The 12422-nt window shown below is 47.2% G+C and overlaps 1 protein-coding gene across 2 annotated transcripts in view; it reads right to left on the bottom strand.

The window, feature by feature from the left end:
* Positions 1 to 3011: 3011 nt before the first annotated feature.
* The window catches only part of MAPKAPK5 (mitogen-activated protein kinase-activated protein kinase 5), a 21594-nt gene continuing 12183 nt past the window's right edge, over positions 3012 to 12422 (bottom strand). The window contains exons 8-14 of one of the 2 annotated variants that reach the window (XM_010156393.1): positions 11846 to 11926; positions 8223 to 8410; positions 5850 to 5970; positions 5102 to 5232; positions 4383 to 4498; positions 3917 to 4021; positions 3012 to 3203 (exon numbers count right to left, since the gene is read on the bottom strand). In XM_010156393.1, coding sequence (XP_010154695.1) covers positions 3109 to 3203; positions 3917 to 4021; positions 4383 to 4498; positions 5102 to 5232; positions 5850 to 5970; positions 8223 to 8410; positions 11846 to 11926 — 837 coding nt within the window. In that variant the 3' untranslated portion in view covers positions 3012 to 3108. Of the gene's footprint in view, positions 3204 to 3916; positions 4022 to 4376; positions 4499 to 5101; positions 5233 to 5849; positions 5971 to 8222; positions 8411 to 11845; positions 11927 to 12422 lie in introns of both variants that reach the window. The other variant, XM_010156392.1, reaches the window with a different exon arrangement.

Genomic DNA, 12422 nt, shown 5'->3' with positions numbered 1-12422 from the left:
CAGGAGTTAAACGCGGTGTGAGGACAGACTCAGATTTCCCAAAGAAAAACCTGAAGTCATGACAGCAAAACTTTGACACGTTGCTATTTCCAATCAAAAACTCTTCCTTCTAGTCAAGTTCTTCTAACTTTTTAACATTATATATATAGCTTAAAATAATCAAGTCACAGGAGAAGTCAGATATACATAAAATTTTGAAAAGGTCAAATGATTTCCAAGATTTTTCTCTTAAATAAAAATCTAAAAAAAAAAGCCTACAGAGCTTTCCCATATCCTTTAGGCGTCTGCACAAAGAACGTCCTCTTTGATCCCACACAACCCTTCCATCTCAAGATATTTACAATATTCACAGTCTGCTATAAAGGATCAGTAGATTCATTACCAAGTAAAACCCTCGACAAGGTGTCTTGCCTTTATGTCAACCGAGAAACACAGGAGGGAGGAAGGAAAATCCTACTTTCAAGTATGCAGTTGAATCCACGAAAGCGTATTTCATTTTAAAATCTAACACTGAACTTTTTAAAGAGGAAAATAATCAACTTTCGCATAGAAATAAAACCATTTGACCTTGAATCTTCAAATTGTGTTTTCTCAATCTCCTTCCCTCCCTCCATTTTAGACCAGGCCGTTATTTATCATAGACTATAAAATCTATAGCAAATCCATAAAGAGCACTTCCTTAGAACAAAAAGCCCTTCGAAATTTGACTTCCCGCCCAACGCTGAAACACTTCATGGTCGGCCACCAACGCACCCACCTGACTAGCAGCCGCCGCTTGGAATGACACTGTTGTGTCGGATAAGGGAGGATGAGGAGAGGAGGGGCCCTCCACCGCTCAGATGCCACCTTCTCCGCTTCTTTCCGAGCTCCCGCCGTTGCTCTCGCCCCCCAAGGTGCTCCCCGCTGCACCCAACGCACACCGGTGCGGCAGGCGCAGGCCGTCTCCTACGGACGCGCAGACAACAGTGCACGGACCCTGCCGCCGTCACCCTCAGCCCAGGGCAGTGCCCTGGCTGCCCTCTCCGCTGCCTCCGCCACCAGAGCCGCGACAGTCTGACCCGCCTTCCTGCTCCCGAGAAACCGCCTCGGTGCTTTCCCCCTCGGAGGGCACAGGTGCCAAGTGCTTTTGGAGGGAATTCTTTGCACTCCCATCCAAAGGCGATTCCCTAGTTTATTTCCTATTTATTATTATATTATATTCCCTATTTATTTGCCACACTTAAGAGTTCCAGCTCAATGAGACTTCCCAGAAGAAAACCCACATGGATTTCAAGTTCAGACGGAAATAATCTATTGCACTCAGACTGTGTGGGTGTTGACACGACCTACGGTTTAGGGCAAGGACAGAATCGCGTATAACGGGGCCTGAAAACTGGCTGATACTACCCAGAAACGACAAATACTCTCGTCTCCCGCTAATTCTCTACAGTCGTCACGGATACATGTCAGTGCACACGTGTTCCACGTAGTGTCAGAGGCGTGGCTCACGCCAAAACTCCCTGCTTCATCAGAGAAAGTGACAGTTACGCAGGGACTGGGGTTCTCCCTCTGCAATAAATGAGGCATTGGAAAACTGTCAACAGGATTTAAAGAAAGCTGACAAGGTGCCGACGAGGAACGCGAGACGAAGTCCTCTCCTTCATGTAGAAAAGCTCAGTCTGTGTACAAAATTTTATAGAAAGAGTCAGACACCGGTTTGCCACCCGAGCTAAAGGTCGCCAGGAAGTCTGGCATAGAAAAAAGACAAACAAGAACAAGGCTGGACTGCTGTAAATCGGGAGATTCATGGCTCAGGTTTGGAAATGTAAACCCAAAAGTAATGAGCTACGAAATATGAGCATGTTCGAGAGTCATTACTAATAGCCCTGAATTGGCACTTCAGTCTGCAGACCAAACTCACGCAGTGTCTGCACGGGTTTAGTACCAAAATATCTCTATAAAAAGCCTTCGACCGGTCTCAAAAGAAAGAAAAGCATCAGAAGGTAGAAAACTAGAACTATGTACAGATTCTTCTCATTTGTTTGTTTCATTAAGATTAAAAAAAAGCAGCTTTTGGAGCCCATGTTCCAGACTAGTGTAAGAACCTGCCCCGGGCAGCGTGAGGCTCCAGGCAGCACAAGGACGTGTGCCAAGCCGCAGCCCTGCACCGGTCGCTTCCCCAGGAGCTCGAAGGCATCAGCGATGGGCAGCGGGGACTCCCGAGGGTGACACGGAGAAGGGTCACCGGGGGCTTCACACAGCAGCACTACGGCCCTCGCCCCGATGATCTCTTTCAGCCAAGAGGGCAAGTGTGGAACCAAGTGCTGGATCTTCTAGGAAGGAAAGAACGGAGCACACGGGTGGAACACACACCACTGCTGATCCGGGGCTGGAGCAAACGCACCCCTCGCTTCCTGCTGTCTGCAGAAGATCCCACCGTGAAAATCAAAATAACTGGTACATAAGTCACTACAACATTCTTCCTGCTGTCGAACAGCATGATAGTCTGAATGGCCAATTCAGCCTTAAAAAAGGTCTGAGGAAGACGGGGAAGAATGGAAGGGGAGGGCTGCCGATCAGAACTGAAAGACACAGCAAGCATGTGGACTCGGGTGCCCTCGGCAAGGCCACGCGTGGCTCTGGGGTCACCTCGCGAGACAGAAGGCTGTTTAGTCGCCTCTAGACTCGGAATTTAGGCGCAAAGGGTTAGCTATCAAGTCTCTGTTTCCCAGCACTTGCTTCGAGTACTTACTGAGCAGGGTGTTGAGGAACTGTGGCTGTCTGGTTCAGGTACACAGTCACTGCAGGTGGCTGTATGTATGGCAGATGGAAGGCAGCTTCTGTACTGGTTGTTAAGAAAAAGAATGGTCTTTAACAATACAGTTTGCCCCGTCTGGGGGACTCATGAATAACAGTACATAAGTGATCATATATACCTCAAGGAACTGAGTTTTAAAAAAATATTACAGTACCAATGATTTTTTTTTTTGTATCTACAACTATACAGCATTTTCAAGCAGTATGGAAATTTAATGAAATAATTATGATTTATTAATTTACATAAAAATACTTTTTACAGTTAAAGAATAAATCTTAAATGGTAAAAAAAATAAGATTAAGAAGCTCCAGCTATTGAGAGTCATGGGAGTTTGTCTGCTCTTCGATAACTTGTTTTACTATTTCTGCCAGTTTTAGTCGATCCACTTTATCTGTGAATCCTCTGCCTGCAAGGAAAAGAACAGGTAGTCAGCTGGTGCTGGGCACAGGGAGGAAAGCAATCATGCTGGAGTCGTACCCTCACTGAAGACAAAGCAGCACTTCACACAGACGCGTAGGACGGCATTCGCAAGGGAAGCAAAATGAGTTACGATCTCTAGTCCCACTGAAAAAAATCAAGCACTTAAAAACCTAAATGAAAACCAGCCAGAACGAGGAGAGGCACAACCAAGCCCTTGTGAACCTGGCTGATGCCCCTGGTCCCCTCACACTCCTCAGCATCTGCTCCCAGGGGCTGCCACCGCTGCTGCCCCGTGTTGCTGGGAGGCCATCCGAGCACTCCCAAGGCAGCCGGCCCGGTTTAATTCTGTTTCCTATCCGAAACGAGCCGAGACGTCGTGCTGACATGCAGGAGGGCAGCAGCCTCCAGCAGAAAGAGGGTAACAACCAGCTCAGAACCTCTAAAGCTGTTTCTGAAGTGACGATCCATTTGTGCCGTTACGTTCCTACCTGACTCGGTGCCTGTGCCCAGAACCTCAAATGGAAATTTTAAAGCATAACTTTCAACCTCAATGCTGGCAGAAGGCTGAAACAGTGTCAAAACCTAAACCAGCCTGACACAGATTCAATAAATTTCGGTTTATTTCCATATAAGGTCACTGCTTCCCCTCTTTCACCCGGCACTAGCGCCGTTCTCCATGGAAGAGAAGGAGTTCCTCACCGTTCCAGCTGAAGCTCTGAAGAGTGTCTCGCAGCAACTTACACTCCCGGTTGTATTTCCATGCCTCCTGCATTACTTCGTTCAGCTTCTCATCTTCATTCTCTCCTGTATTGGAAGAAAGATAAACAGGAGGTTTGTCATTCCACCTTGCACTGACACTCAGAGCCTCAGTCAGCAGTCTGTGCCGTCGTTCCTCCTCGCCTCACACCAACCAGGAAATGGGTTTGCAAGCAGACTCTCCCGTCGGACAGCTACTCTAACCGCTCTGTCTGTCTGTTGACACGAATATTATGCATGCACCAAAAGTACAGTCCACAGACATCACTTTCCTCTTGAGACCAACTAGGACAACGGGAATTTTGTTTATCCCCCTCGACACTGACACAGCCTGTTCTCGAGGCACAGTTAAAAGTCAGTGCCTTCACGTTTAGGAATGTAACTTTTTCTTAAAAGTGGCAACCTTTACCAGCCTGCGGTAGAATGCACTGAGCAATCACGTCTCTGAGCTTTTCCAGAGCCACGTTGGAATCGTTACTTCCATTCTCGGGGTCATGGATATAAACACCATCCTTCGGCTTAGTGCTGCAGAAGAACAAGGAGGAAACAATCACAGTTTGAATGCAACTCAGGTGTTACTCGCTGCGTAACTGTGCCAGGATAACACGCTTCCTCGCTCTCTGGAGAGCTGGGAGTGAGATTAAGCATTAATTATAACAGTGCCCTGTATTATGAGACCATTTTAGGTATTAAGAAAAATAAATATTCTTTTAAATTAATTCAGGTAAAGGTAATCCTAACATGCATTCTCTTATGTAATGTGAAGAAAGAGGAGAGATTACCTCACTTTTTCAGTAAACAAATGTCAGGATCAGAAGAATAATCTTGGAATTCTTTCTGCCTGTTTGCCTCACCTTGCTCAACACATGACCCATCTTCTCCAAAGGGATCTGTTCCGCTACCTGTACAATACAGTAACACTATCCAACCTCCTTCCCGCCCGCACTGGCCTATCTTGGAAAACACACCACGCTGTGCAAGGATTACATCAGCAGGAAGAGTGTGTCAACCAAATCAGAAATCCAGGAGCGTGGTTACAGCCAAAGGAGCCTGTAATGTGCTTAAAGTCATCTCCAGGCATCACGGCTCCCTCGCTTTGGTCTTTCAAAACCAGCTTTAGAGAGTTACCCCAGTAATTTCCTTTTGCGCAGGATCGGGTTGTTGACGGAGTGGAGGGGTTTGAGACTGACTTTGAGGTCCTGGATTCTCATGTTGGCAAGCTGTTCTGCATGAGCCTGTTGTATCCCTGCAACCATTGCCTGGAACGAAAGAGTTGCACTTGATGTTTTCACTGGCTTCTTTGTGAATTAGAGAACAATGTTAGCCAGGGGCAGAAAAGAGAGAGGTACCAAAATCCTATTTATTTCAGACATGTGGAAGAAAATCAGGTTTGCATTACACGATTGGAACTAATGTCACTGACTCTGGGACAACGTATCCCGACCTCACAGGGGCTGAACAGGACAAAGGATCATCTCTACTCCTCATGTTCACAAGCTTAAGAGTGCTGACTGAACTCCTCTTGAGCAGAGCTTAAAGGAAACAAGAAGGGCTGTGTATTTGCTGCTGGTTACTGAAATGAGGTCGCAGCTGTAGTCAGGTATAAACCATGGGAAAAGAGACATATACAGAAGTGTCCTCAGGCATGTTTACTGCCATACTCTGTTCTCTACACAGCTGCTCTTTACCACCCATCTCAAAGCATCTTCAGCCCAAATTTCACATGGTTTCTGTTTTCATACAAAGGTTCAGGCTCTCATCATGGCAAAAGACGAGCTTTTTGCCTGCACCCCACCACGTGAAAGAACACAAACCACCCAAGAGCTATCCACCTCCCCCGTGCAACATTCTCAGGAAAACAAAGTGTTGCTTAGACCTTGTCCATCATCAGCTGGGCAGAGGGTAGGATGTTATCAAGCGCCTCGGTGGAGTTGAGCCAGGGATGGTCCAGCACACCTTCGATGGTCAGCCGTTCCTCAGGTTTGACCTTCAGCAGCCTGGGAGAGGAATCGGTCAGTCCACAAAGAGGTCTGAGCTGAGTTACGGCGTGTCGCTCTGTCTGGGATCAGAGCACTTGGCAATCTCTAGGCAGTAGAGGGGTCAAAAAGGAAACTCCTAACAACAAAAACACTAAGCTGACCCCAAAGCAGTCTGGCTTTCTACCAGCTTCACTGACCCAAGCTGCGGTGAGATTTTAGCCCTGTCACGGCTCACTCAGTTATATTCAGCAACTCAGTGTAAAAGAAAGGTGCTGAAAGGCATTTCAGTAATACCTGCCTACTGCTGAACTCCATTTCCCATTTGGGAGGAGGAGATTATAATCTTCCAGATCAACCGGAAACACTCCAGACCGACGCTCTCGGGAAATGCTCACCCACGTACCAGTCCATACTCAGACCAAGGACTCTGGGCATGGAGACGTAAAGCCAAGCTTCTAACGAACTGCTTTCACCATGCAACTCCTTAGCTTGTCTCCCCCTGCACAAGCCTCCAGTAATGGCCACTTTGGCAGGCTACAGCCCCTTGGAATAAGAAGGAGCCTTATTCTGAGAGTTCTGAAAACTCCAGGGAATTCAATTTTACTAGACTGGAATCCTGGAAATGGATTTTGCAGACAAACTCAACGTTTCCATGATCACCACAACTGTTTAATGAAAAAGCAACATTTCACACAGAGTGCTGCCAAGTTATCCCAAGAGTCTAAATTAGAAACAGAACGACTGGGCGAGCTGGTCACACTTTCTTAGACAGTGTCCCAAATCAGCTTCCCGGCTGCAAAGCAGAATTGTTTAACATACCAAGAAAGTGGAAGTCACTTTCAGAAAACGCCAGCAGGACCACAGGCCAGCTCATAAATCTCCCTTGCAAGGCCATGCTGCCAAACAGGCCGTACGTTCAGTTTTGATACAAGACCCAAGACACGTGTTCCTTCCCCGTAGGTTTTCCAAGTCCTAACCTATTATCAAGCACTCCAGCTCGTAAAGCTTGAGGTCAGAAATCAGCTCGACGTGCTTGAACGGAAGCAACTGCTTGAATGCACAATGTGACCTGCAGGAGCAAGACTCCCTATGAATTGCATTCTACATACACAAAATGTAAACTTATCTAGATTTATGTAAAGCCTAAATGCATTCCCGCACCATAAACACAGAGTCAGACTCGCCGGCTGGTGAAGACAAGCAGGAGGAGTCTTGACAACATTAGTGAGAGAATGAAGTGACCTGAATCCAAGTAACAACATTTTGTGAGCTGAGTTTCATGGCCCTTTTAAAAGACAATGAAACCTACTGACTGTGGAGCCCTGGAGTGAGAATAAAGACTTGACCTTGGTATGAACAGAAGTTTCACCCCAACATAATCTGCAGTTTGTTGGGTGAAAGGTTGTGGGCTCTCCTGCACTGCTATAAACAGGCCCCGGCACCCTTCCCAGACGTTAAGTCCTTGGAGATGTTACAGTATGTCAGAGGAGACAGCCACAGTTTAAAATTACTTAAACAATTGACTTTTCTTTCTATTTATGTTGCTTTTATCCTTCCAGTTCCTCTGGTGATGCAAGCAAAGGCAGTAAGTCCCTCTCACATTTAAAATAAAAAAGTGAGGTCGAGACCTAATCAGTGCCACATTCCTGGTTTCAAACAGGACCAGGGCATCACAGTCTGAAACATTTGCAATTTAGAGATGGGCACTGCATGAAAAACAACTTCCATCAGCATTCAGAATAAAATATCAGTGCAAAACCTTATCTCATAGTCTGACACCTTGTGACAGGTCTCAACCTCCCTTTCCAGCCTCTCCCTTGACTCCTTTTAGACAGGGTTTTAAGGGACGGATCTACCAGATCCTGTTACACCACCGAAATGCCCCAATTTAAACAGGAGTTTAAACGTTATTATAGGAGAGAGGTGCCCGAGGACTCGTGGATGCGGCAGCCACCTGTCTATATTGTTCTGAAGCAAGGCAGAGCACCCGTTCCCCTTAAAGGCTAAACACAACGCGCTCCAGCGACCTCAGAGACAGGAGACATCAAAAACTGAATACAACAGTTGGGGAGGAAAAAGAGAAGGGGGGGGAGGAAAGTATTTACCAGACTTTATTTGTGCTGAATGGAATAGAAAACTTTTCAGCTGTACGTGCTGCAGACAACACCCCCCACTTTGGAAAAGCAGCCCTGTGTGATAACGCACTTCCAAGCGATTTTCCACTCTCTTAACATAAGCAAAGAGCAATACATTTTCCTCAACTGACTCACTTTCGCACAATGTCTTTCGCCATTTCTGAGATCTGGCTCCACTCTTCCTCGGGAAATTCAAAACTTCCTGTCATGATCTTTTTCCGCATGTCCTTTGGAATTGTCCGACTGTGGTGTTTGGAGTAAAACGGAGGGTATCCACACAGCATCACGTAAATAATGACACCCAGGGACCACAAGTCACAGCTCTGAAAGCAAGGAAATGATCACTTTGGGGCACAATTTGCAGCAAGCAGAGGTGTAGCTGTATTAAAAGCTCTATGTGATTCCCTAAGAAAACAGAAATGCAGCTCAGCCTCCTAAAGGTCCATCTGCGGACCTTCAGGGGTAAATATGGCAAATACGTAAGCACAAGGTCACTTCACGCTGCCGAACTAAACTACTCCCAGTACCCAAGAGTAGCGTGTTTACAGAAAATGCTCCTGTAACTCTGCGCCACGCGACGGTAAACTGTACGGAAACAGCCAGGGCGTCGGAGGCGCGAGCAAGCTGCATTGTTACCTCGCTCGGGACACCTGAACCCTGGTTTCTCAGGATCAGAACATAAAACAGAATACAGTCATTTTTTAGAATGAGACTCAAAAGAAACACCATCAAACAAACAAGAAATACTTAGAGATGTCTGTAATAAAAAACACACGTCCCGAAAGCCGCAGAGATGAAGCAGCTGCAGAAAGCCAGGAGCAGTATTTCACGGCTGCTCACGTTGTGCTCCCTCTGCCCTCCCCCCGGTCCTCGCACTCGTGTTATTGCTGATGTGACACAGGACAAATTCATCCAGGAGATAGATCCAGCCCAAACCCAGCTCAGTAAAGAAGCTGAAAGCCAGATGTATTCCCCGTCTGGATCGCAGACACTGCGGGAAGAAGGGAAGAGGACCCTCACGGCCCAGGCTTCGAGGCAGGCCCCGGCTGGACCCTATCGCTAAGGATGCAGCTGTGTTCTCACCTGGTTACAGCAGGGGACAGGCTGGGGCTGGTGCAACCTGCCCTGGCCATCCATTCCCAGCGTTTCTTTTGTGCCAGCACTGGCATTTGCACAGCTAATTATTTGTTTTGACTAGCTTTGTTTCCAGCCCTATGAGTCCTCCAGGAGACTCCCAAAGCTTTATGCCAGCCCAAGGATGGACAGGCACACACAGCCAAGCATAAGCCTGAACTCCAGCCAGGCTCAGGGGACTGTGGAAAGATGCAAGGGCAGATGTGGGGAACTGGGGAGGTTCTGCAGTGGGGTTACACAGACAGAAGTCTGCACAGCTACCAACTGAAGCAACCTCAGCACCACCCCGTCTGCCCCAGACTGTATATTCCACCACCTACTCTAGGACAGCACCAGCGTTCGTGAAGCTGCACAGACGAACTCAGCAGACACAGAACCCCTGACTCCAATAACTGGTTTTTGGCTGGATCAACAGTGAACCAGGACGGAGCCCTCAGAGGTGAGGCTGTCTCCTTCTGGAGGGAACACACTTAGATCAGCTCATACTGATCATTCTATCAAACCCCTGGGGTTTGGCTTTTACAGAACATGCGGATGCTGCTAACAAAAGACACTCCAAGGAGTTACCCCACATAGGCATGCTTTTCAGCAAGTTGTTTCACCCAGCCTCAGATGGTCTAAATTTCTATTTAGGTACCTAAATTCCCATATTTCTCCACTGACTGGAGAGAATTCCTAATGAAATTAATGGGACTTGAGGCATGTAAGCATCAGGTGTCTAAATTCTTCATGGATATGGTTTTCAGATTCTATTTCTCCAGAGTCAACCTCCTCCAACCATGACACCCACAATCCTATTTGATCCAATACACACAAAACTCAAAAACACTCAGGAATCAACGATGCGTTTTTTCCTCCAATTACATCTGTGGGATAGCACTGCTGATGACAAAGGTGGATCACAGGCACTTCCACTCAGGCTCTGCATTGCTGGGGAAGGACAGTGTACCTGGGAGCTTATCACAGTCTATTTCGGGGAACCAGGCGTACGCCAGATGCTGCTTTTGCACTGAGTCACACTTGGCAAGGTAAGGACGCGGCTGCTGCTTTCAGCGGCCTTTCCAGTCAGTGCCACCATGGCTGAAAGCAGCTCAGAGTGACCCATCCACTCGTTAAATGAAACATGAAAACAAAATCACTGTATCAGGTTATAAAGCCCAGAAGATCAAGGCAGCTGAACCTTTTCAGTGTATGAATTAACCCCAGTTGGCATCTGATTTTAAGGTTCTTCCATTCTGTACAAAAATATGACCCCTATTTTCCTTCAGCTGCCATGGCCAGGGCTCTTTGGGTCATTAGAACCAACATGAACAGTGAGCAACCACTTCTAGGTGTCTCTGCAACTGCTTCTGCTCCCTTGGAGAGGGCTGTTACTGTAAATCTGCTTCAATCCACAGAAGCGGAATTCTTAACCCTGCCTTGTGAGGCTTTCAAAATTTATAAAAACCAACTTTCCCTGTGACTGGGGTTCACATGAGAGGCCAGAATAAACTCTGTACTGAAAAGACTATTGGCACCTGTCTGAGAACACTTTTCACGTGAAATGTCTGGCTTCAACCATCCGTCTGTTTCTCCGGCACGGAGAAGAGCTAATCGTAACCCTGCCAAAGGCAGACTCAGGATTAGGAAGCCCCACGCAGACTAATTCAGTGAAGTTATCCCTGCCTGTCGTTGCTTTAGCTCCCTACAGGAGGCTACCGAAACATAACACTGTATAGCCAACACCCACCAGCACGTGGTGGGTTCAACCACCACCCCTGAAGCTGGAATCAGTGCAGATGCCCAGCACTGCAACCAGACACCAGCCACCTTTAACCAAACTGGACTCTCCGAAGGAACACCCGCTTCAAACGCTGCTAAGGCAGCAGGAGACAGTGATGAGAATATGGAAGAAAACGTTTTGGAACAACCAAAAAGAAGTACCACCTGTGGGGATGCTTTCTTTCCTGACTCTGCTGAGACTCTAGAGGAAGGTGTTATTGCCCACGGCTACTGCCGCTGAAGCACAATACGCTGCTGGTCATTTTGCCAGGTACCACCACAGCTGCCTGAACCAGACGGCCTAAAGAGTGCGTTGCACATCCAGAAACCCGAGCTGAGAGCAGACAGGAGGTTTCCTTTAAACCAGCCTCTTGTGGAGGGGAAAGACCTTCCCACGTGGTCCCACTCCAGCAGAATCACTCTGCTCTCTACAGAATCTCATTAAATATTTCATGTTCCTTCAACAGGGTTTGTGTATTTTGCCTTTAATTAGAGGCTTGTTAATTAGGCTCGGACCAAGCGTGCATTTCATTATTTGCTCTCTCAGAAAGAACACAGAGCCAGCAGCACCTTTAAGTGTGTCACTTCTAAACCGAGAAAATCAGCTCCCTGCACAGATCATTCTCTTCTAATTTGCCAGTTCATCTTTCTCCTGCGTGTGAAATATGTGGCTAGTTAGCCACATTCCTGTCACAGAGATTGGAACACCTTTACTGCTCCTGGATATGTGTGTCATTCCAGTACAATAAAGTTTATGCCTGAAGGGATACACCGTGTCTATAGGCTGTTTCTGCTGCAGACACATCGTGGGGTGGGGAAGACACTGTGCTTTACGGACTGACCTGGAGTGTTTCACCGCTTACCTTGTTATAAGTGTAAGGTGTTGGAGAGGTGGGGATAATACCAGATTTTTCCTTCTGATGCCGTCTTTGTGCCTCCAATACCTGTTGACATGAGAGGGTAAAAAAAACAATAATGCAAAATACATCTCATCTACAGGCACCACACAGAGCAATGCCTATGCCAAAGACGCCGGATGCTTTTCCATTTGGTGGACTTATTCCAGCTACAAAAGCCTCAGCCAAACTCAAACTGTTCTTCCTAAGAAAGACTGGAACTTTCTACTGTCAGGAGCAGCGTGGCCAGCAGGACCAGGGCAGGGATTGTCCCCCTGTGCTGGGCACTGGTGAGGCCGCACCTCGAATCCTGGGCTCAGTTTTGGGTTAGGTTAGCTTTTTACGGGTTTGGGAGTTCACTTGTTTTCTGAACAGTGCACACGCCTTTCGCCATCAGGCTCCGGTTGAGGCGGCATTTTCAGGGCACTCAACTGTGGCCGCATGGTCCGAGCTCTGCAATTGCTCTCCCTAGTTTTTAAAGGGTTGCCGACATGCTCAGTACTGCAATTAAATATCTATCTGCAGTTTTCTTGTCATTTTCTTC

Source organism: Eurypyga helias, unplaced genomic scaffold, assembly GCF_000690775.1.
Source record: "Eurypyga helias isolate BGI_N326 unplaced genomic scaffold, ASM69077v1 scaffold44717, whole genome shotgun sequence".
Lineage (NCBI taxonomy): Eukaryota > Metazoa > Chordata > Aves > Eurypygiformes > Eurypygidae > Eurypyga > Eurypyga helias.
This window is presented reverse-complemented; position numbering and strand designations above follow the sequence as displayed.